At 42.2% G+C, this 25,830-nt stretch overlaps 1 protein-coding gene and 1 long non-coding RNA gene across 4 annotated transcripts; one reads left to right on the top strand and one right to left on the bottom strand.

Annotated features, from left to right (window-relative positions):
• Window positions 1-449: 449 nt before the first annotated feature.
• On the bottom strand, window positions 450-22,145 carry sh2d3ca (SH2 domain containing 3Ca). Of its 3 annotated transcripts, none has more exons than XM_049739046.1 (13): window positions 21,712-22,145; window positions 7,309-7,437; window positions 5,479-5,628; window positions 5,123-5,400; window positions 4,869-4,940; window positions 4,456-4,583; window positions 4,019-4,379; window positions 3,819-3,948; window positions 3,614-3,729; window positions 3,141-3,312; window positions 2,954-3,065; window positions 2,688-2,894; window positions 450-2,241 (listed from the first exon to the last, which is right to left on the bottom strand). In XM_049739046.1, exons 1-13 carry the CDS (start codon window positions 21,790-21,792, stop codon window positions 2,066-2,068), a joined length of 2,112 nt encoding a protein of 703 aa, XP_049595003.1. In that variant the 5' UTR covers window positions 21,793-22,145; the 3' UTR covers window positions 450-2,065. The 3 variants fall into 3 exon arrangements, with proteins under 3 accessions (XP_049595003.1, XP_049595005.1, XP_049595006.1); XM_049739048.2 differs by having other exon boundaries at window positions 21,718-22,145; XM_049739049.2 differs by lacking the exon at window positions 4,869-4,940 and having other exon boundaries at window positions 21,712-22,144.
• On the top strand, window positions 2,144-3,123 carry LOC137840865 (uncharacterized). The gene is made up of 3 exons (XR_011087990.1): window positions 2,144-2,284; window positions 2,720-2,900; window positions 2,979-3,123. It is a non-coding gene; the product is annotated as an uncharacterized lncRNA (long non-coding RNA).
• Window positions 22,146-25,830: the final 3,685 nt, after the last annotated feature.

Here is a 25,830-nt window from a genome sequence, read left to right as displayed (position 1 = left end):
GGGGGGTTGAGATTAGGGGATGGCGGTTGGTCCGTTGGCGGTCCCGACTGGTTTGCTGGCTGGCTGGCGGGACTGTGAGATCTTGTGTCTGTTTCAATAAGGAACATAAAGAGCTGAAATGAACACGTTCCAAGATATCAAGCAGAGAGAATCCTTTTTAGAGATTACATCCATAACATGTTACGCCTATGGAACTGTATGGGCGGTGGAGACAAAGAGCAGAGCCAATGATGATTTTCCTCTTGTGGCAGATGGCGCGGAGGCCCAGTTTCATCCCATTGTGCTTGTTTCTGTAGTTTCTTTATCGGTTCTACATCATAGATGCCATCAGTTACTCAGATTAGACATATGGAAGACAATTCTAAGACTTGGGGGCTCAACGATTTTAAAGAAGCAAGAGTGTCAGATGGATGAATCTTGATGTTTGACTTCAAATCAAAGGTGCAGTCTATGACACAAGCAATCATTTTATTTGAAAAAGAGTGAATTGCTATGTAGAATATGTAGAAAAAAAACAAAAGCAACCACAAGAAAATTCATCAGACTGTCCTTTCGTCTTCCACGCAGTCCTCAAAGCATCACCTTTTCAGTATCCAAAGCAAGAATCAATAAAAATACATAAAAATCATTCTTCCATCATCAGTGTGAGCAGGTGACAAACCAGAATCAGGGTTCAGAAAATACACAACACAGATGCATTACAATTCTGGAGCTTGTTTGAATTAAGGGCGCCCCCTGCTGGGCTATGATGGCTATGACGCACTGTCTCTTTTTTTTTGCATGACCTGTACACCTTGTACCTCACCACTAACGCGTTTCCCACTACAAAATAACACTCATGTAAAGATCAGATTAGATTGAGAATTAATTCACATTGATTGATTGATATCAGACATGAACATTCAGAGGATGTTAAAGAATGCTCATATCGGATTTGGAGGTAGAGAACGACGGGACAGGAGGGAGGGCAAAGTATTTAGTAGAATAAGTGAAATGGGGCTTTGGCTGTTGTCACTAGCAACTATTGTTATGAACAAAAGATCCTGAGTATACTGCTTAAAAATTAAGGTAACAAAATCATCACAAGGTAACTTCACAGATCAATCACACTGGGTGCATCCTAGAAGCAAAATATTACCTTTACTGTGATTTGTAGTTTTTTGTTTCACAAGGTTCATTTACAACCTTTATTAATAACTACCCAAAAAAATGCTAGTGTCCAAATAATGAACATTATAAACCAGAAATCAATTTTGATTGTTTGCATAATTGACTCAAAATGGAGTGAACTACTGAAGGCAGTGTTGAGTTTCCATTTTAAATGCACAACGTTGAGAATACAGAAAGATTCATCCCATTCATAAAAAATGAATAAATTAAGTGATGGTCCAAATGATCCAAATTCGCATCATTAGTATTTTCATGAATGTTTCTGCTGTATGTGGAATACTACAGCAACCTTGCCTCGTTTTTAGCAACATTTAGCGGACAGCTCCAAGCTAACGTGAGTTGTTTTGAAAAACTCTCAAAGCCTTCCATCTTCATTTAAGATGCATGTATTAATGAGTGGCTGATATATATTTGATGGACCCGCTCCATCTTGAGCTTTTATGGCTCCTTCCCGCTTGTCACGAGGTCCGACAAGCCCTGAATGGATGAAGCTCCTCTAACAAAAAATAAATAAGAAATTAAGGAATGTTCACATGATTGACATAATTACAAAAAGTCATGTACATTATGATCCAATTAAAATGTTCCTACGACAGCGTGAGACAGCAGGGAAGCATCTGTGTGTGCGGAGCAAAGCCAAACTTTGCAGATGAACCCTTAGGGGATATTTGCGCCCTCTTGTGGACATTTTAGGGATACGTGAGGACGTCCACAGTGTCACAGTTTACAGTGAGTGTCTGTTGTGTAGTACGTGACATCCGGCTGTACTTTTAGCTGCCTCTCCACTCACAGTAGTCCACCCGCCCTCCTCCGCGTTTTTGGCCATGCAAGACAAGACCACTTTGGAGTGGTAAGTGCAGATCAATGCTAGTTGTCTTTGTTGTGAACATCTTCGCTATAGCTCGCTGTGACGCACTGGAGGCTCAAGCTTGTGGGAGAGGGCGGTGAGGACCTTGTCGAATTTCTCGTAGCGCTCCAGCTGGCTGCCCTCGGAGCCGCGGCAGCCCCACAGTAGACGCATCTGGAACTCCGTCTGGAAGATTTCGTGGATGTCGGCTTGGACTTGGAATCCTGCAGAGAAGAAGAGAGGAGGAGGTCTGGATTTACATTGCAGGTCAAATGACGTTAAATACAATCATGATCTCTGCTGACTTATTTAATTTATTTTTTTTACAAAAAAAAATATTTTGAACCGCTCCAGATGATGTACGTATTGATTGGTTCTGTAATTGCGATGATCGTACGAATATCAGAATATATTAAGCACAAAAAGCAAAAATAGCTTTGAAGCTGAACACTACAAGCACAATCGAAGGAAATGAAATGCGAGAGTAATTCCACCAATTCTCAATCTATTTAGTCACCCTGATTAACCAGGGTTAACAGGTTTAATGGCTTAACAATCAATACAGTGAGCAATCAATTCTTAATCATGGCAATAAATACATGCTGTGACTGCTAGAAGAGCACACCAGGGCCGTGAGTCCAAACACAGTTCAATGCAGCTGTCCACATACCCTGCAATTTGCTCTCGACATTGCTCCTGTAGATCCCGCCGTGATGCGCGACGGTTCGAGCCGCCTCCAGGTGGTGCATGACCACGTCGACGCCCACTTCCGAGCTCTCCCACGGCTCCAGAACCTCCCCGAGAGCCAGGCCTCGCTCCAGTAAAGACAAGACGGGGATGATGTGCGGGAAGGTGGTGCTGGATACGACGCTGCTCTCTAGAGGCAAAGAAAAATAATTAACCACCAGTGAGGACTTTATTTTACTTGCTGCTTACCTTTGCCGTCATTCAAATTCTTCAGGAAAGGTTTGAGCTTCTTCTCATAGAGGATGGCACCTTCTGTATGTCTCTGGCGTAACGTCACCCACGTCTGCTCCAGCCTGGAAATCTGAAGCACAATCACGTCTAAGAAAAGTACACTACAGAATGAAAGTATGCATGATGGCAACCGTGTTTATCTTACCTGAGGCAGCTCCAAGGCCCTCATAACAGCGGCGAAGCCAAACATGTTCCCCAAGTTGCTCTTCAGCTCAGCCGCCAACTGGATGGTCTTATGGAGCAGGGCCGCCCGCTCCTCGGTGCTTCCCGTGCAACCCAGGAGATCCACGGCCGTCATGATAGACATGGTGTAGAACCTGAAGGAAGATGAATTTGACTGAGACTGCTGTTTTGGTTAGCAACAGAGCAGGGATGGATGGATGGATGGATGGATGGATGGATGGATGGATGGATGGATGGATGGATGGATGGATGGATGGATGGATGGATGGATGGATGGATGGATGGATGGATGGATGGATGGATGGATGGATGGATGGATGGATGGATGGATGGATGGATGGATGGATGGATGGATGGATGGATGGATGGATGGATGGATGGATGGATGGATGGATGGATGGATGGATGGATGGATGACAGTAGAAGCCAGCGCACCTCTCCAGTAGGTCAAGTCTTAGCTGATGTCCGTGAGGTAGTGTGAGTAACTCCAAGCCCGAGGACACGCCCATCATCCTTTGCATGTCCGAGTTGACACCCAGTATTCTGGCAATCTGCTCAAGAGGGGATGGGACAAAATATTGGATTTCTATGCCGCTTGCCCTCACTCATGTGAAGTTCTGCCCAATTTACGTGTACATACCGTGCAGTCCACCAAGGTGATGTGCTTTGCCGCCGTCCTTGCATCCACTTCAGCCAGCAGCTCTTTCACTCTCTTCAGCACGGACATCTCCAGAGGTTTATTGTCAGCCGGCATTATGCCAGACTCGTATCTGAATAGGCGCAAGGTAAGTATGAATGAGGAAAATCGAATTATTTATTTTTCACAAGTTGCTTTCATACCTGGATGGTCGAAACAAGGAAGCCGTCTCCACCTGAGGAGCGCTGCACATCCCGTCTCCCTCCTCCCTCACACCCTCATTCCTCCCCTCCTCCACCCGCAAGCGCTCCACGTAACCCTTGGTGGGAGGTTTAGGTGGTCCGGCCGGGCAAGGTCTGAGGTCGCAGTAGCTGCCCGCCGTTTCGGAAGACTGAAAAGTCGAATGATGGGCGGGAGAGGAGTGCGCCGAGTGAAAGACGGGATGCTCTGGGGGGTTGTTGCCGGAAGACGGGCTGAGCTGAGGGTCGCTGGAACGTCGTGTGACGGGGGAAGGGGGCACCACCGCCAGGACTCGCCCACCTGAGTGGGCTCTTTGTCTGGTGACTGGAGAAAAGACATTTGAATCCAAGTCAGTCCCCTCATTGTCTTTAAAGTGAATCTGTGTAACCCATGAACGTACTTGCAGAGTACGCAGGAGACATCGGCGTCTCCCGGACAGGCGACAAGGGGCAGCGATACTCTTGAATCTGGTCCATGCTCATTGCGCAGTTCCTCATTGAGTCTTTGTGGTGGTGAATGGTGGAAGGGCTGCAAACACAGTCGGCACGTGTTAAAAATCCCTATGGGTGGATTTGCATGTTAACATGGCGGGGGTTAGTGTCACATGACAGGAGGTGGTGTGGTTATAGGAGCTTATTGGTGTTTATAGGGGTTCAAGAAAATTTGTAAAGATTATAAAAGTCAAAATTGGTGGTCCACCTAATTTAACACACTTCTAGGGACGAGGTGCTGATGAGGTGAGGGACTGCAGGGATGTGGCAGGTGTACTAGAGCTACACACTTGTGTCTCACACACACATGTAATACACACACCAGCTGCATTTGGACGCAGGTTGTGGCTGAGGGTCCGCTGGTGCCTCAACTGGACTCGGGCTGTCTGAGTCACTGATTGCGTGTGTAACAAGAAGCAATAAAATGACATCATGGATAAGAATGGAACAATGGTTCAAATGGGGAGACCATGACTACGCATATTTTATCGGTAGTAAATTAATAAATGACAAAATCCAAAAATTTTGGAATCCTGAGATGAATTTATATTTAGAAGACCACTCGACTCAGCTCACCTGTGAGGCATCATCTTCTCCGTGGTGAGTCCGTCCATCATGGTGACGCTCCGCCTCTTGATGTAAGCTCCCCTCTGATTGGACGGCGAGTAGGCGCAGCCGTGCTTGCCGCCGGATAGGGCGAAAGTGGCCTCCAGGTATCGCAACGGGAGAGTCCGGCTCACCGGACAGTAGATGTGGACACCGCTGGACTGCGAGATGGCTTTACGCTGACTTGCGTAGAAACGCACCAGCTCCTGGACCGAGTCGAAGCTTTCCGACTCCAGCACGTACTGCACCTAATATTGACCACCCAGAAGAAATGTGACATTCACTGATCCCATGTTGCCATTTGCCTTGAAATGGAGAGTACGCACCTTGGTGTCGCTGGATTTGACCAGGACTTTGCTGATCTTGAAATGCAGCACATCGTTATCCCATCGACAGGTCAGCACGTAGTCACTCGCGTTGATCAGAGAGTCACGGACCAGGAAGTCTCCGTGATGCTGCACCAGAGTTTCGGACACCTAGACACAAAGAACACACGCCATTGAAAGAATTTTTATTTTTTATTTATTATTTTTTTTAATGTTATTTATTTATTTTAATTTATTTATTTATATTTATTATTTTTATTTATTTTTATTTCTGTGAAAGTTAATATAAGTTAATGCAGAAGGAAAATAACATGCTGAATTTATTTTGTACAAGCAAAGTAAGGCAAGGCAAAATCGATCAAATTATGATTTTTTATGATCATATCTGCAAGACCTAAGAGGACAATAAAGCTGGTCCTAAGAAAAGGAATGACATCAGAGCAATCTTAGTGGACAAAGTGCTTTGAGCACTGTCATGACATCATCGCTTCTCTAATGCTGATGTCATCTAGTATATTAAATCCAAAGAGGAACTTCACTCCCATCCAAAGCCGACAGTCATTAATCTGAATAGTCTCTCAGTATATAAATGGAATAAAATTAAATCACAAAAAAGGTACACTTGTTTGACATCATTTGTCAAAACGTCATGTTTTTAAATCATTTTTTTGACAGTGAAATAATGAGAATCCGGTCCATCAGGATTAATTACAACAAGGCCTTAGGACATTTTTGTGTTGCACAACAACGGGAAAAAGCTGCCAAAATACATCTGCTGTGCTGTTCAAGCTGGCAGAGACAAATAAGGTGCCGGCAGCGACTGCTGACTACAAAAAGCTTTTTTTTTTTTTCAGTAGAAATCTATTGTGTTCAGCATTATTGTGTTAGAAAAAAAAGCACTTTGTTTTTTAATATAAGCGAGAAAGAGCAATCTATAAAAATAATCTTTTTGTCACGGTAGGTTAAGGCTTAAGAGCAAACAAAAACAAGACAGTGATTTTTTTCTTTCATTTTTTAAAAGTCAAATAAAAAAGTGAAATTATGAAGCAGTCATATTGTACAGTAATATATATAAATGTCTGACAAGACGTTGAACTGTGAAGCATCCATGTACAGACACAACTTCACCAGCAGGGGGCAGTAAAACCACAGCTAATTTCTTTTTGCCCCCCCTACATGCAGCTTAATGCCACACCATTGATAAAAAAAAAAAAAAAAAAAAACCACTGGGGTAGATGTGATGCTGGGTTTGAATCACAATTAAAAACCAGGGGGCGCTGTTGAGCCCCCCCACCCAAATCCAATTGCATAGGTGAGCGATGCCTCCAGCTGTCTGCTTGGCACCGAGTCCCGCTTTGTGAACACTTAAATCAATCCCACAGAGCAGCCAGAGCGATGATGGGAGTCATTAATCGGTGTCATCCCGTGTTTGCGCTGCTAAAAAGCCGCTCAAGTGAGCTCTTAAAAAGCACGGCCGTTTCAAACACACATCAACCCACACTTTAATCTTCTTTAATTACCTCTGCCAAGATGCTTTTCATCAGCATGGGTTCCTTTATTGAGCACAATTCTATGTCCACAGTTTGTTATTCAACAAAATAGATTATGAGGCTTTTGTGATGTCATACAAAACCAGCATTGTTTCAAGTCAGGGGTGAGCAAAGTAGGGCATGAGGGCCACAAACGGCCCACTCTATTCTTTAATATATTCCACCTATAAGAGAATTTACATTATCAAGATAAAATGTCTTGTATTGGCTATTTAAATTTGATTTCTAATGAGGACAAGAGCAATATAAAAAAATGGATGAATGGAATGTGGATACAAACCTCTCTGGGTATGTGTCCATGGTACCAACCATGGCTCCTGATGTCAGCAGGACTCAGCTTTAGCTCCTCCTCCAGTTCCTTACGTAGCTTCTCGGGAGGAGACTCCAGCAGGTACTTCTCCTTGGAGAACTGGAGGACACAAACAGGAGAAGAAAAAAAATATTAAAGTTACATCTGCTTTACTGGTATTGTAAATAGTTCACGCTACAGCCTATAAGTGATGGGTACAGAAGTCGGTACTTTTTGGGTCGGTAAAGATAAAACAAAAATAATATGTGGGTTGAACATCAGCATTAGAGAAGAAAATAATACAACACAAATGCACACAGAGCAATCCAATTGACCCTGACCTGATTACCAAGAGGAAGAAATCATGCTAAGCTTTTATTATTTTGAGGCACTGCGGAGTCCTTCAGTAGCTTTTCAATGACTCAACACATCCACACGCTACTCTCAGACACAAACAAGAGGATCATGTTTCAAATTTCAAAGCTTTCCACTTGCTGTTTGCTTGCACAAATAAGCAACACTCTAGGGAAATCTGCGCTTGTAATACATGAAAATGAATTCCGCCAAACATTTTCATGCTTATTTACCTTTCAAAGACTCTCTAGCTGCGAAAAAAAAAAAAAAATCATGATAACCAAATAAGTCAAGCTGCTTTTGAGGCATTTTCTGCTCGGTTAGCTGAATCCAGAATGAAAATATGTGCCAAGAGTTGCTATAGTTTGCACCAACATAAAATATTGTACAAGTTTTTTTTTTTTATTTGTGTAAATGGAGAAAACCTGATGAAATAACTGGCCAACACCAGTCATGACATCATCCACTTTCTGCCCATTTTTGAATTTAAAAAAAAAAAGAGAAATAAATGACAGAGTTGACAAGATAATATTGAGAAACAGAACCACATCTTATGTTTGTTTCCTTCTTCTTCCATCATCACAAGGTTTTTGACTCTGTCTGTCTGTGATGGTAATATGAAGCGACCAGAAGAAGCAAGTGATCGATGCTCTCTTCCCCAGGTCAGAGCAAAATGAAATTATTAACTTCCTTGTTTCTTCACCACCTTCGCCCTCCTCCTCTCCCCTCTGGTCCTGGGGGGCAGATGGAGGGATATGGCCTCAGAGACTCACGCTTCCCAGATTAGATTTGAGGTGTGTGTGCGGAGGCCAATAAGTGAGCGGCAGGGTCAAGTGCACGTTTATTGCTTCAGCTCGTCTCCGTGGAAACCCACAGGAGGCCTTGAACAGATTCTCGACAATAGACTTGTGTGTTTGTGTTGTGTGTGTGTTGCGTGTCTATATACGAGAAGTTAGGGGGGTAAATTGAAAATTGAGTGGGGCTGCACTTTAGATGCGCTTCATGGATTCGTCAGAGATACTGACAAATTGACAATGGAAAAAAAAAGTGGGAAATAAAAGGGGAGAGGAAAAAGTAATATGACAAGAATAAAGACACAAGAGACATCTACTTTAATAACTTATATAACGTGATGGCGGTTCATATTGCTTTTTGCTTCCACCAAAATAAAGAAAAGTTCTATACAGTTGGTCAAGTCCAACTTGTTTGTACAAATAAAAATAAAAAATAAAGTAAATAAATAAATTTAAAAAAAAACACATAAATAAATAAATAAATAAATAAATATCAATTGACCAAGTGATTGAACGGACTGAGGCCAAATGAGCACATCACTTAATTGACTATGCGTGGCTTTGTTTTCAAGGTGACACTCATCTAATTTTTTTTTTTTACTTACTAAGCTGTGTTCATTCATTTTTATTACTGTTGACTCGTGAGTTTAAATGTGTAGAGGAAAAACATCAATAATACATCACTGGTATTTTTACAGTGAATCGCTGTACTGCATTCTCATAGCAAAAATAATTGTTGGTTTCCATGACAACATACCGTGCAATCTTAGTTTCGGCAAGAAGAATCCTATTATCCTATATATCTATTATTATCCTTTGAGAGTTATGTGGCTAACACAGTAATGATTAGCACATCTCCCTTACGCTTGTCTATCTCAAATCACTCCTTACTATTAAAACTAATGGAAACGCCATCAATGCGTTCCAGCCAATCAAACAGTCAAAGCAAACAGAGCATGGCCTTAAGTCACTTACTCCGACAAGAAACCTTCAATCCATATCCAGTAATGCTAAGTAGGACCACTCTGCAAAATCCCACTGGGGGAAGCATCAAATAGCAAGCAAGCCAACCTATACTAGACACACGCTAGATGAACCTTTGACAAAACGAAGCAGGGCGCAACAGAGAGTGCAGAGAGCGTTGAAAGTCAGACAGTCGGAACAACGGAACCTCATTAAATGTAGACAGAGAGGCTAACTGGGAGGGGAGGAAAGCTAGCCCATTAGCAGCACGGAGTTAAGGCAAAGCTGATGCAGGACTTTGTGAGTACATTGTGTGTGTCTGTGTGAGTGACTATTGATAGATGGGACTCAATATTTAGTTGAGGGTCCAGACAGGCACTAAGAGCAGGTCATCAAAGATAAGCACTGTTATCGTATATAGTACGCACTCGCTATACTGCAAAAGGAGAAGGTGTGTGGAAAAACATGGCGGGTGAGATGTGCCACTTCATTTACACCTTCACATTATCAATGCTTTAAAGCAGCACTAAATTGGAGGTAACATCATTAATACAAATTTGAGGGGAAAAAGTGAAAAATAGAAAGTCATGGAATCTCTCAACATCTTATGTATTGCTCAGCATGTCAACAGAATGAAAGTGGAGCACAAAAAAAAAAAAGGAGTGTGCTTAAAAGACTGGAGGGCACCTTTTCTGTTTTCAACCCACGGGGCTTGCGGCTGACCCTGTTGTCGTGGTAACGCCTAAAGCAGTGGGGGTGGAAAATGGGGGAAGGCTTTGGGAGTGGATTGGGGAATCCCACCAAAAATGCAAAAGCTGGCCTATGATCTACTCTACTCCTACTTTCACCCATTTTTTTTTTTTTTTTTTTTTAGGAGATACAGACCAGGATTATGGCATTAAGACCATGCAACGCTCCCGTCTCCCATTAAGGGGGGTCTGACTGGGGGTTTGCACGCATGTACGTGTCCAGTATCACTGCTCTCCAGATTCTCATAATCCTTTTGTGCCCTCCAGCTTGACGTGTACTGATACCTTCTGCCTGGTTCACACGGGTATAATAGTTTGAAAGTCACATGAGTACTGTAATGATGGCTGGAGAGGTCGGGAAAACCAAAGACGCTTTGACCTCAAAAGTTTGGGATTTTCTTAGGCTACGTTTCGATGGGCACAATCTGGTACCTTAGCCAAGTGGTGGCTTTTTGCAAGGTAAGCAGAGCTGCGTATAGTTTGCTTGTGATGTTGTTGTTGACCACATGCATTCAAAAAATCTTAGAGATGAATTGAGTAAGAAAAGAGCAGAAGAAATTGACACAATGTGGCATATGACTAGATAAAATGACCACCATTGAGTTGAAAAGAGCAAACCCACCAGTCTAATAATAACAGTGACCTTCTGTTGTACGAGTGTTAAGAATGAACACAAACACACACACACACACATCGAGGCAATAATGTCTCAGGGCAGCTCAGCAGGTAGATGCTGATATACACTTCACATTTCTGCACCAATCTACACAACCTGCAGCGTTGTTGTTGAGCCTTCTGTCAGTGTAATGTGTGCAAATAGACCTCCAGGACTGACTGACAGCTGGTAGAAAAGATGTGACATACACTAACACTCCCGCTGAGGCAGTAGCACATGCAGCCCCATTTTTGTACTGCATGCTCTGCTTTATATTCTATCTCCCCGATGACCCACATCAAGTAGTAGTAGGATTTTGCACAATAGCAAAAAAAAATTCATTCAAAAATATTTTTTTAAAGTGTTTGAAGACAAACGGTGTAGCAACAAATGTAGGGAAAAAATAAATAAATAAAGGCATATATTCTTTAAGCGTCTGCAAATATAACTAATATTACTGCAACTTAGAGTTAATTGTGAAAATCTTTTTAGCATGTCTTGCCCGTATTATACTGCCCCTTGTGGCCAAGGTGCACATACCAGAAGGAGCAGCACAATATGCATTGAATTAAAGCAAAAATTGCTTATATTTGTTCTTTTATTGAGAGTATGTAACTATTACACACTTTTATAAACTACAATATAGAAAACTATTAGTATCATTTGAAAAAAAAAATGAAAAAAAATTAGTTTTAGAGGGCAAAGCTCTAGCAGATTTATGTCATTTCCATTCATTTAAATGGGGAAAGAATATTTGAAATTATTTTGATTCACGAGACTGATTTTGCACTATTTCGACCAGCATTTCAATTTGTCTATTGTGTTGTCAAATCAATCCCATGACACCAAATGTGAGGTCAAGGCAGGTTGAAACAAAATGTTGCGCCGGAGCATTTAGACACATTTGACTAATGTCTTTTTAAAGCTCCCCCTCCAGGTTACAAAAGCAGTCGTACATATTCATTTGTGCACCAGGGAGTGTCGTACATCATCATTATACAGTGTTTGAAATATTCAACAAGCTCATTGGGCGCCGCTCCATTGTATCAGCAGCTGTGAAAATAAGCATGTGCTAAATTGTAGTTTACTAAACCAGGCCACACATTTGGAAAACTGGGGGACAATCATAGTGTTCATGCTGACACGCTTGCACAAAAATCTGAATCTATTTGATTTTAAGCAGGAATGTAAATCCAATCTGGGTCAATTATTTGGGTTCCTATTGATTGTTCTTTTGTTGGTTTGCTCTCAATGAATTACACCATATAATCAATAAAAAAATTCTATCTGTATTTGAAAACCTGGCATTTGAACAGGGGTGTGTAGACTTTTTATACATCCACTCCAATCTCAATGGATTTAACATCTTTGTCAGCGTATCGCACTACCTGACAATACAATTTGCATTTTAATTCCAATTCCTCAGTGAATCCATATTTCCTCTTGTGTGCATATGACCATGAAATCAAATCAATCTCAAAACTTTGATCAACGACACAAACGACGTTTTGATGACAACACAATTTAACGTGAGTGAGACAGGCGTGTGTCCGCGCGTACCATCACGCCCGAAGATATACGATGACATCACCCGCCTGAAGGCCTCGCTGTCCTCCGTACTGTGTATACTTTTATGTATAAATCCCTGAGGCTGACCTTGTTGCCAATTGAATCCAAAGCACATGTACAAAACCGGATACATGCGGATCTGTACCTGTTAAAATCCGATGATGACATCTGCAGTCAGCGCACATCCAGAATAGAATGTCGTACAAATACTGATTAGTGCTAACACGCATTTAATTAGCTGTTTCTGTAGATGAAATCAGATAAAATACACAAGGCTAATCCCAATTCAAATTGATAAGTCGGCTAATGACACAGCAGTGTAGCTGATATTGCTGTAAAATGAAACTAAATTAATATGCAAAGTGTCTTCCACTTTTAAAATTGTATTTTTAAAAATCAGATGACTCCTTTGCAATCATATAAGTGATGCCACGCCTTCGGATGCTGTTGCTATGGTAACGTCGAACACCCCAGCTGGTGCGCAGCCCTAAGGAAGTAATATATGTGACGTACGTGAGAGTGAGAGAGGTTAATGTGCCCCATGTGTGTACTGCTCTGTCATGTGCAATGGTGTGAACTGATGAGGAAAACGCGGCAGGTTGAGAGGATCATTACGGTATCTCATCCCGTGTACGACCGTGTGTTCCTCGAATTCTGGCACGGCTCGGTCAGCAGTTTGGAGCTGTTCAAACAACTCAGCAAAACACCAGATGTGGGGCCCCGTCTAATGTTGAAGTTGTCCATCCCTCCAATGAGAACTTGGAACGGATTAATGGCGTTTCCATTCATTTTAATGGAGGATGATGATTTAAGATATGAACGTTTTGCCAACACAGTACAATTTAAGCTCGTACCTTAATAAATAAATACAATATTGAAAGAAATAGTCCAGTCTCTTATCAGGGCATTTGGGGGAAGTTCATAATACATCAATACATCTTCCCACCAGCGCTCATCCTGCTCTATTAATCAATGCTCGGGATAGATTTTGCGGCAATTAGTTTTATCAAGACGCTGACAAAGTGTGACTAATACGATGAACGCCCGGTTTTGCCGCAATTACTCCTTCATTCTCGAGCGTTATGATGTAGTGGGAAGCAGAGCCACAACGGAGTACAACGATTAATTCATCGTTTGCCAAATTAATCGATTGAGTATTTACTTTTTAGTTTTACTCCACAACACTGAAATTAAATATCTGTGCTCCATCAAAATAAGTCTCTTGGGGACTCGAATCCAGCATCTTGTCAATTTGTTTTTTTTTATACGCTTGCTTTGCCTCCTTGCTGTGTAACATGACACTTTACAAGGCACAGGCGGGAACGATAGAGATAAATACATGTAAGGAACTCGGTTGTCTCATTTTATCTTCTTTAAGCACCCACGGCAATTTATCACGCTTACTTCCTCACTTGATTTTTTTGTTATCTCCTTCACCTTGTATCGAATCCTCCCTTCCCTTTGTCGTTTTGCCCGTTACCTTCTTGCTGACAGATCATCTCACTCACCGGCCTCCATCTTGCTTTCTTTCGACACATCATATCATTCTCCATCACTTAAAGATGCACTCAGCTGCCGTGTGTGGAAAGGGAGCATCATCTGGTTCCACTAGCAAAACAGACATGATGCATGGAGGAGACTAAAATAAACTACTGTATTTCCTCTAATAGCAGTCAGGGGTATTTGTGTACTTAACGACAGATGATATCGCCTCTGTTTTTGTCGTTCGATCATTTTTCTAGATAGTTTATCTGCAGATAGACTTTATGACGTCAGCTACATGCATCCTTTATCAAAATGGGTGAGCAATATTTCTTCAGTGTAAACAAAATATAGCCATCCATAACCTCAGCCTGACATCAAAAAATATGTTCATTATAGTAGTATTAATATTAATATCCAAAAGTCCAGCGGCAATGGCAAAACACCCTTGCCATGTCCAGCCTAGTCATCAATTTTCTTCTTCTGACACACACACACATACATGCATTGACACACACCTGGGGCCTTTGCCACTCAATGTCACCCTCTTCTCTTGGGGATGAGCCATTAATGGCTAATTTACAGGCTTTTTGGAGGTAAAAGGTCACCATGTGGACGGATGGATGTTCCGGGGACTCATCAATACTAGCCACTCTAACGTTAAAGCTCACACAGACACACAAAGGTCCAGACAAGCATGCATGATTTTAACCAAGATGTGCAACCAATCAGAATCGCACTTTCCTCATTGCCATTTGGAGGCAAGGCATTCTAGTATTACCATCCATACTAGTACCATCCATCTTGACCTTGACAAGCGTGATGGAAAACTCCCCCAAACCCACAATGCATTTCTTTTCTTTGTTCTTTAATAGAAGTACTTAAATGGAGGGTGGATGATAAACAACAGCAACGAGAATGGCAAAAATAAAATTCCAAGACAAATCTATAATATCTCATAATAATGTCCAATTAAATTCACATGTATGCTTCCATGCTATGCTAACCTCAGCTGCGGTTTTTATTTGCAGCCATGGATGCAAACAGCATATGGTGACACAGCATCTGATGAATTAATCAATGACTGACAGAGGAGACTTAATCAGCTTTGCTTGTTGGAACTACGCCAAGATGTAAAACACCACCCGTCGATACTGTCACAACAAACACGAGCGCAGACTTCAAAATTCTCTTTAGGTCTTGCCAAAATCAAAAATCAAGAAGCATTAATTTATGGTGACGAATCTGAGCTGTGCTACTCTGATGTCAACAATGGCTGCTAGCAATAGTTTGTCTAATATCATTATTAAAGAGGAAAGCAGGACCAAGCAATTCAATAGTTGACTAACTCCAAATTTTATGCCTTACATAATTTCCATCTGCATAACTTTCAATTAAACTCAGAGGGGCTAGGTTTTTTTTTTTTTTTTTAGCCGAGGGGGCGGGGCCTCCTAACCCACATCCCCTGGGAGAAACACATCTTGACAGCCAGCCTGGCATCCTAATCCATCAATTGTAGCCTCTCAACGCTGAATGATTAGAAGCTAGCAGCACAAATACCCTGAATAAACACATACAGCATCCTTGTACCGTAAATTTCGGACTATAACTTGCGACTTTTTTCACAAATTTTGAATCACGAGTTTTAGCTGGTGCGGCTTATAGTCTGGTGCGGCTTATAGTCTGAAAATTACGGGATATATATATATATATATATATATATATATATATATATATATATATATATATATATATATATATATATATATATATATAACATTATTAAATCATTATCAATAAATTCTAAATATAAGAATACAACAGCATTGTATTTAACCAAGACTGTAGCAGTTAGCTTGAGCGGACTGAAATGTACATTCAGGCTTAAAAAACAAAACAAACACTCAAGACAGATGGTTATCTTAATAAAAAAACAATTTGTGTTTACCCAGACTAGTGTCATCTTATCACAATACCAACAACTTGGGACTCGTTTTAATAAACTGACAACATAATACCTGCATCAAGACGGGCCATAACTCTTGCGGCGTGACAGAGAATTGATGATGCAAAGACTCATTTAGATCGAAGGTCATAGCCGGGAAGGTTGTCATAGAGACATTCATCTGGACCAGCACACACACACATCTTGCTTAGTCACAATACAAACAATGACCTATCGACTGGCCTTGGAACTTGACACGCACGCACCTCACGCACACAGGGGAGGAGAGATGATCTTGAATATGATGGCGAGTGAAGTGGGAATAGCAAAGAAGTGAAAAGAAGCAGGGTGCATGATGGGAAAAAAATCACGAGTAGCGTGAACCCACAAGGACCCTTAGATGCATATCAATTAGTTTTATCACCGCCGCGCACGCGAGCAGAAAAAGAAGCACGCCCTTTAAACGCCACGCCATTGGATGCCGGTGATGTCATCGTGATTGTGGAGCTGGAGAAGCGAGCGTTGCAATTGGCTGGCCAAGTACACAGCGGGAGAGCCCCGCTGAGGTATCACCTCCATTCATGTGTGTATGTGTGTGACCACGCCCGACTGAGGCACACAGCTATCAGGGTCTTGTCCATCATTTTGAGACCTGCTGGGACGCTCACTAATGGACGTGCTCGGAGACACGCACATGCAAGCTGAAGAAGAGGGGGTGGGAGAAATGGGTGTTGTCTCCGAGTTGTTACCGGGCGGTTGTCATGGTAATGCAGATGGAGCTGGGACTCTCACTTGCCATAAACCACACACACACACACACGAGTGTATTGATGTAAGCACACTTTCAGAGAACCAGCCCTGCCCTCGTGACAGCTTTTAAGCAGGCATGAAAGGAGACGCAGGGCAAGAAAGTGATTTTCGTGGAAGGTGTGAGCGTAAATATTCCCGCGAGAGACACTCGACACGTTCCGCAAAGAGACGCTCATGGGAAATTAGCCCGTGATGCGCCGTTGTTCACTCTCTTGCCTCTGTATGCTTTGCGCTCCCCTTCCACCCACTCCTTTGCCCCCACCTCTCCTTTTTTTAGAGCATGATGTCACTTACTGGATGGTAATTGTCAGCCTTGCTGCTGGGACGTCTTCTAAGATTTTACACGTGAACATAAGATGCTTGCAAACTTTTTCCGTGCTAGCTGGAGGGAAAACAGCCATATTCCATTCATAACATGGAATCCACCTCCACAGTGGCACAGCTAGAGGAAGGGGGGCCCAGGGGCGCTGGCACCCCCTTTTATTATTAAGGTTTGTAATCTTGTTTTGTTTTGTTTTGCAGAGACCCCGAGTTTGTTTTGCCCCTCACAAGGATGCATCTGCACCCCATCAATAGTTCCAGAACCAAACAAATAACTACTATGGATGTTATGTATTGAATTATGTCTTTTTCTGTCTGTGTGTCTTCTTCAAAACTATAATCTATACCACAAGTGGCTAAAAAGTAAGTAGTTCATTGACATTGATTTGATGTAAATTAAATTTTCTGGCATTTTCACATCCATTGAGCTGACCATCCAAATGAAATTGTTCGCAGAAGCCTTAAAATGTAAGCATTGCTGCGTGTAGGAGTGAACCCGTGCAAGCGTGGAATGATGCGTGTGCGGGTTATGCGAGTGTGTTCTTCAAAGAAAGCGTATAAAACAAGTGTGCCATTCTCAGCTGCTCCCTGCAAATCACACCGAGACGCTTTAACAGCCTCCGGTCTGTTCATTGAGTAAAATGATGCGTTTAAATCTCCCCAGTGGTCGGAGGCCTTTTTCAAAACACACTTCAGCCACTGGGAGTCATCAAGACATTTATAAAACATGAGAAACCAGAAGCATTAATGCAAGGTAAATATTTCTTCAATGTGAAGTTGAAAGCTCTCGTCTATTGTTACATTGCGGGAAACTTCAAGCTGCAGCCGTCTGAGGTGGAATATGAAGGAAGCAAACAATTGCTCACCTTCTGCTCCATATCGCATCACTATGCCACGCACTCCTTGTCAGCTGTGGCTTTCCAAACATAAGCTACGTTTGTGTGCAGAGAATGAGAGGAGCAGTGTTCACACCCACAACGGCGCAGTCCTAAAAACTCTTAAAGCTAAAACGTGTTTTTTAAAAAATATCTGGTGCTTCATAAAGTCAAATATAAAAAATTCCGTCAGTTCCCAACTACTCAAACGTATAAGTGAGAAAAGATGAGCAAGTCAAGAAGCAAAGAGGAGAAATGGCACTAATGGTTGATGCAGCCAACCTTCACTCTCTATTAAGCTAAATCCATCAAGAGCTTGTTACTATTTTGTGAGCATCCGCAGATCCATTCTATCCCGTAAAATGAAGTCCATATTTCTAATTAGTTTCACCATTCAAATCCGCGAAGCCTCAATTTTGTTAGTTTTACTCAGCAATTCCATTACGCAACTTTCGATCACCCTCTCAAATGCTGATAGGGCCGAATATTTAACTGGCAGGCAGCTCCTCTTTGGAATAATCCCCTTTTCCTGAAGCAGAGTTTTTTTTTTTGTTATTCTAATGTGAAGCTTTCCTCAATCATGTTAGAGAGGAGCAGCGGTGATAACAGGAGGCGCTGAGGTGGAGAGCACGGTAATCTTGGCCTGGAGCTCAAAAATCACAACACTACTGGGAAACCATCGAGTATGAATAAGAATTCCTTCTATAGATTGCAATGCGCCACTTCAAACCAGAGTAAATATTTCCAATGATAACATCTTCCAGCTGGCTTCCAGCTCATCATCATCAGTATAAAGCACATGTGAAAAGTCAAAAGGATCTTATTTCAGCGAAATGAATTGAGCTTATTTTTATCAACATCAAGGTCAGACAAACTGAAATGATCAGAGATTTGATGAAGGTGTAACTAGTGGTGTTCAAGTCCATCCTTCACTCTCAATCACAAATAACGATTTGCTGTCTGTTTTGCTGCAACCGTGTGCCACTAATAACCGCACGTTTTATCGACCCGACGGCGGAACCGCACTTTACAAACAAACCCGAACTGATGAGCAAAAAAAATCCTACATTTACTCCGCTACTTTTTATCTCAAGTAACTTTTTTGTAATTCGTCAATCCCATCTACTCGTTCAGTATGCTTCATATACCCCGACTTTGATCTCACGCCGAGAATCCAAAACAAGGCGAGGCTTCTCGTATCAAAGTCTCCAAACTACAGAATGAATTATCAATTAAACAGACTTGAACAAATCCCACTCTTCAACCGATTGCCCAAACCTTGATGTCTGCCTGTACAGTCGAAACAGACAAAACATGCATAAAACAAAAATATGCAGCTGACAGACAAGTCCCACGGCTAATTAATGCCAAAAACATGGCCGTGCACTAATGAGGATACACACACACACATATATACACACAGCTGCCTGGCCGTCACACTATGAAGCCTCCAGGGTGTGACAGGCCAGCACGCCAAAAGAGGATTTATGGCGAAAAGCTTTTTAGGGAGGAGGGCGAGAAGGAGAGACTGATAAGAGGAGAGGATTACATGGTGAATATTTCAATGCTAAAACATACCAGTTGGTTCCAGCTTTGCCTTGGCCCAACACACACACAATGGCAAGAGTGTATCATCTGACTGACAAGACCATTGCGGGTTAACCTGCTGTGACTGAGTCGGCCATAACTAACCTCCTTGCTTTTGTCAAATATTTACAGAACACACTCCCGGGAGTCTTTTACTACTCTCAATCCAACAAACTAATACAAGATGTTTAGAAGGCTATAAAGTCGTGATGGAGAAATGAAGCTTCACAAATCAGTTGTTGTATTTTTGGACTCTTCTCTGTTCAACGTCACTCTTAGAGTGCCATATGGAGAAGTAAATAAATACAACTGGTTCATGAAGCTTCATTTGCCCACCAATAATATAAAGGGAGAATGATGAGCTGTTCTTCCATGTGATAACGTTCCACAGCATACAAAAGGCGATATTGTCATATTGTACGTCAAAACAATGGCATGAGATAATGATTGCTCTATCCTGTGGCGTATCCGGGCAGCGATGTGGCTGGCAGGCACCGAGGTGCCATGTTGAGAGCTGTGTGAACGGTACACGTCCAGTCGGGCACAGGAATGCTAAAGGACAGAGTGACCGGCTGCTGGCTTGGGCACCATGGCGGCCACATGCTGCTCAGGTCAGCGGGGAATGAGGCCACAAGCCTTGGAGGCGAAGGGAGAAGGAGGAGGGAAAGTGGCTGGCGGCGAGAAGAAGAAAGATTAACTTGAAAAACAATCAAAGTGGAAGGGAGGGCTAGCTAACCATGTGTGTGTGTGTGCATGTGTGTGTGTGAGTGATGAAGAGGGGGGATGTTACTGTCACTGTCAGAGTCCAGGGGGTAGTTACATTGTCCCAGTTACAAAGATGCGCTGGAAGCACTGGGTAGAATGCATACACAATGGCAGAGCAGCATGACTGTGTGTGCGCGTGTATGTGTGTGTGTGTGTGTGTGTGTGTGTGTACACACAGCAAGAATAGTGCAGTCTAGACCAGGGGATCAAATGTAATCTCTCTCCACTGATACAGCTGATGAGCCGGGGGCACAGCACAACATCAGTTATTACGGATTTATCCCTTATTTGTCATGCCATCAAGGATTATTTGAGAATAGAAAATTTCTATTGCTATCTCAAAACTTTGGCTGGCATCCAGTTGGTGCAAAGACTGAAACAAATATGGCCACTGATGTCATGTAGAACTTTATAACACTCTTCAATGTTGAGAAACAAATGGAGGAGACATCAATGGGACTATGGATGAGTTGAAAAAGTAACAATTAACACCCCCCAAAACCACAATTGTGCTTGACAAGCTATCTATAATGAGAATGGATCGGGGAAGTCAATACTGGGCCAGATAAAATGAGTGTTTGAAAACAATCCCATGTTGCATAGAATTAAGCAATTATTTGCTTACAATAGAAACGCTGCCACTTAACTCGTAAAGGCTTCGCTAACTAATTAATTCGACCGCTGTTACGCACGAACCCGACGTCGCTTTGATTAAAAATAACTTAACGACTCTGAGCTTAAACGTTCCCATCTGAAGCTAAACAGATGTAAACAAAAGCGACGACAGTCATTTCTTTGGCTGTTTATTCAAGAATATTTTTGTGAGATATAAACTCTAATTAAATGGGGCAATGTCAATCAGAATGTTCTGAACTCTTTTTTTTCCATGCTTGCGCATCTTTTCCTTTAACTGTAAACTAGTTGAGACTGAATCAATAATGCCTCCATTTTGCATCAACTGCTTCAATCAGTTCCATTTGACCGAATTCTGAACAATCCGATGATTACAATACCTTCTTTAATTGAAACACATTTGCATAATATCTAAAAATCCATTGCACCTCATTAGATTGTCATAGCCGGTGACACAACAAAGTCGGTCAAACAGTCGCAAAAATAACTTTCTGCATACATTTTGTTCAAACAACTCCAGGATATATTTTAGTTCTCCAAAAGCCAAATGTTCTCATCCATCCAAGCACATCTGAAATTCAATACAGGCTTTTACTGTGACCAATATATGTTAAGCAAAATAGAATCATCCGGTCCCGTGTATATATTGAGTTTCAAACTGAGCTGGAATTAGATCAAGTAAAGATGATCCTGTAGACCTCAACATACTTTCACTCCAATGCACTAAAAGTAGAAAATGTCACTTCCTGTCTCTTCACGGTGGTTTTGACAGCCCCGGTACTACTTCTATGATGTCACCGGTGAGCCAGCTTGCATGAAGGTTGATGCAACCGGCTCACATGTGCATCAAGAGGAACCGCATTAGAAGACATGGCATGCAATATACACTAACCTGCACCTGCATGAAAGATCCCCGGTAGAAGCAGCATGCTGCAGCCGACAGGGCGCTCCACAGACTGCACCTTTCTGTCATGGTGGTCGCACACCTTTCGTCCTCTTGTCTTTTTACTGCCTCTATCTCTTCACCCCCACCCGGGATGTCCGATGTAAGCCTACGAGCCCCTGGGCTAAGCCTGTCCCACCCTTGCCTATCCTAAAAGCCCCTCCACATATTCATCCCCCTGACTAAAAATAAAAAGAACTAAAAAAAAATGGTCAAAGCTACAGCTTGTTAGCAGCTAAGCAGACCATCTCGAGGAGAGGGAGAAAAGTGATATCACAGCTCAAGACATCACGCCGGCTGCTGTTCTTGCGCCTCTCACCGCACTTGCTGCACTTCACGCGGCTGCTAGGGATTACCTCATTGCTTGCTTGTGAAAGGCGTGTGGGTGGGGGGAGGGTGAACCACAGGGAGGGGGAGAGAGAGAGAGAGAGTGGGAGGATGGATTTGGGAGGGGGGCTTGAACACTGGCAACTGGCAAGAAGCAGGGGAGAGTGCTGGCGAATTGCAGGCAGGCAGGCAGGCCCCACCCACCCTCCCGGATACCCCCCCCCTCGCCATCCACCCAAAAAAAAAAAAAGAGAAAAAATGCACCCCTGCTCTCTTTAGTGCTTGGACAATGCTGACATGGAATGTATGAGTGAGATGAAAAGGAATAAAAGTGGAAGAAAGTGAAGAAAGGGCAACGGTATAATTGCAATTGCTTGCAAAAAAATTCTGCTTAAATAATAAGAAAATAAAATTGACTGGTTAACACATCAAAGCCTACCATAGCAATCCTCAGATGTTATGAAAATATGCCCTCTAGGGGTTGCAATTAGAATAAGGATGACGTCATTGAGCCGTCATTGTGTTTCTTTCCATCATATTCCAAAACGCGACTTGGGAGGTTTTCAAGTTGCATATTTTACATCCATCCATACTTTTTCACTCTTATCTGATGTCACTAAAAACTTTGGCTAAGCAAACCCTACAAGATGAAATGATAAGATATGAATAAGGAGTAAAGAGGAATGCAGCCTCCCTGAAGAATCTAACCTTTCTTAAACCATGAAAGGAGCTTGGGGCGTGCACACATGCTTGAATGCATATACTATACACCATATATGAGGATTTATAGGCACTCAGACATCCCTATCTCACTTCAGATAGCCGAGGCTGCAACCAGAGTGCATTTGCTGGCTATGCTGGGGTAATGCATGCAGCTAGACGGCTCATTAAAATCTGAAACACGACGGCAGGTGTCTAAAGGATAACACGGTGTGATTCTCCTCAGCCCATTTCACGCGCGCACACGCGTGCACATGTGATGCTCTGTCTCTAGGGGCCCCGTACGAGTGTCATCCTTGAGTATACACTCCGCCATGGCAACGCCAAAAATTCTGACGCTGCATTTCGTCAAATTTGCAGAAAATCATCATCTGAGTCATTCTTGAGTTTTTATCAGGCCAGATAAAAGTCAGTAAAGACTTTGCTAAGCCGACTCTATAAATGCATGTTTGTGTTTTGAAAAACATGGTGGATTCATTTACAGCAATATCTTCTTGTCTTTGGGCGATCCGATGCTGGATTAAGCAGATTGCACAGTCGGGCAGGCCCGATGGATGATCTCATTATAGGGGTTCCAGGCTGTCCCTAAACCCAATCTGCTGTTAAATTCCTCTAAAACAATCACGATGTAACATCTGGCAACTGCACCACACACACACACACACACACGTACGCCCCCCCAAAAAATAAAAAAAATTAAGCGTTCGGCATTCCCAGAGTTTGCAGATTTTTATTTATTTATTTATTTATTTATTTATTTATTTATTTATTTATTTATTAAGTTATTTTAATATCTTCAATATTTTTTTCGATTTTATTTTTCCCTCCATTTTCATGAAAATGTATAGAATATTTATCACCGTTTTTTCTGATGTATTTAATTGGGCGCAGATTTTTGACGGACCTTAACTCTTGTGTCCACTAGGGGGGGCAAATTCTCTATTTAATTGTTCATCCATGATAGGAAACCCATTTCCAACCATGTCCCCCTTAGCAACTTCACACTCCTTTCTTGAGGGACCACACATGTCGCCCAACTGCCACTATACACTGTGCGGGCAAGTTGCCCCAAGTCGTCATTTCTGTGGCCATCACCCCCCCCCCCCCCCCTTCCCCTCCTCAGTGTCCCCTATCTCTACATCCCCCACTTGCCGCTCTGAGGCGGACATCAGCAAGATATTAATTAGTGAGCCCCATCCCACGGGCTGATAGGGAGCACAATGGAGAATCCCAGCATGTATCTGCCAGCATCTCTCTAATGAAAGGGAAGGGAGTATGTGGGCCTGTCTTGTCGGTACGCATATGTGTGGTGGAGAGGAGGAAACGATGAAATAACCATATGGGAATAAGTGCATGGAAGAAAAAAACCTGAAACAAAGATAAGGTGGTGTGTGTGCATCACCCTCCTACTTGTTCATCTACTTTTTTATGGCTTGTGTAAAATATCACCCTGCAATAATGGTGCAGTGTAAAAAGGGCCTGCCTACAAATGTTCTGGCTCATTTCCATATGACCGAATGCTTTTTGGAACTGTTTTTCATTGTCTTGTTAATCCAGTAGCGGTTTTTGGCACAGATGGTTGGCATTTTACATATGTATCAACTATCCTTCGTCAAATGAATGCAAAATGAATTGGCCTCACTGTTCCAATACTTTTGCTGGAAATAAGAATTTGCAAAGTAAAAACCGCAACTGCAGCACGCCCACCAGCTCACGCCCCATCTCATTTACACAGGCGTCACATTAATTCAATCTACACTAATTGTCGAATGCACACACACGTGCACACACACATGCACACACACATGCACCCAGAGGGCACTGCCTTGATTTAATCAGTCTATGCACGTAACATACACACACACACACACACATCCACTATTACATGCACAGTCACATCATTTTGGAAATGCAAACCATTCGCATAATTAAACATGTACTTACACATCTGAGCCCCTTCATCTTCCACACACGCAAACACACACACAGACACACACACGCACACACACTTCAAGGACATAAATGAAGCTTCACATCTAATTGTGAAACAAAGCAAGGCTGGACTGGTCTGTGTATAAAATCAAAGGTACAAGAAAACGACAAGGTACATACCATATTAATTGAAGTATAAAAATAGATAAGGCTCTTTTAGGATACATGAAAGGCCGAGAAAGAAAGTATGGATGGCGTATAGAGCATATTTGCATACCATGTACTTGCACTTTTCATTTTATGCATTAAAAACGATGAAAAATAGACAAATAAAGGGAGGAAAGGGAAATTAAAGGTGTGGTGCAATTGTTATTATCGGGCACTGTGATCAGGGAATAAGTTTGTTTCACGTATAACATACATTCACCTATTCCCCCATGATGTTAGAAGGTTGATGAATCATTGTTAAACCCAGCATAGCACCACCTACTGGATAAAGTGGGAATTGCAGACGAGCGGCTGATTCTATTATTATTTTTATAAAACTCATTTTGTATATGCTTATTTTAAATGAATGAACCTACATGTACACTACACGTGTATCAGTCCTGAACAGTGTGAAGCCGCAAATGGGGACAATTACCGTTCCCAAAGGCACCGTGGCTTTTTTTTATGGCCTTGATGTTAGCCCCGTGGATGAGAATGTTATTATGTCCCATGATAGAGGCGCTCAGCTCCCCGGTTCCCTCCCAATACCACCACGGCTCCATCTCTGAGGGAATGTATAAAACATAACAATCCTTCTTTATTGACCTTGTAAATAAGATCTCTCTACTTTCCTTTTCATGACAACATCATTCCAGTTATTTATGAGAGGTTTCCGCGTCACAAATCACTGCAGAAAAACATGTTTGGTTCCACACCACGGCTTTACTATTGATAAACACATAAACAAGTGATAAAATCCATAATGTAAGATCTGGTATTTTTAACTACCTTTTTACACGGAACCCTAAATATGGAGGTCAGGACACTGTGCGCGAGACGGATGACGACGTCAATTATAAGATAACGACAATTACGACTGGA

Source organism: Syngnathus scovelli, chromosome 13 (assembly GCF_024217435.2).
Source record: "Syngnathus scovelli strain Florida chromosome 13, RoL_Ssco_1.2, whole genome shotgun sequence".
Taxonomy (NCBI): domain Eukaryota; kingdom Metazoa; phylum Chordata; class Actinopteri; order Syngnathiformes; family Syngnathidae; genus Syngnathus; species Syngnathus scovelli.
This window is presented reverse-complemented; position numbering and strand designations above follow the sequence as displayed.

Excerpts from the sequence above, each read along its gene's own strand:
- sh2d3ca (XM_049739046.1), bottom strand. The coding sequence starts at position 21,792 with ATGACAGAAAGGTGCAGTCTGTGGAGCGCCCTGTCGGCTGCAGCATGC. Across the intron at positions 4,941-5,122 it reads GAGAAGATGATGCCTCACAG|TGACTCAGACAGCCCGAGTC; the intron begins GTGAGCTGAGTC and ends ACACGCAATCAG. Across the intron at positions 3,066-3,140 it reads GGGCCTTGGAGCTGCCTCAG|ATTTCCAGGCTGGAGCAGAC; the intron begins GTAAGATAAACA and ends ATTGTGCTTCAG.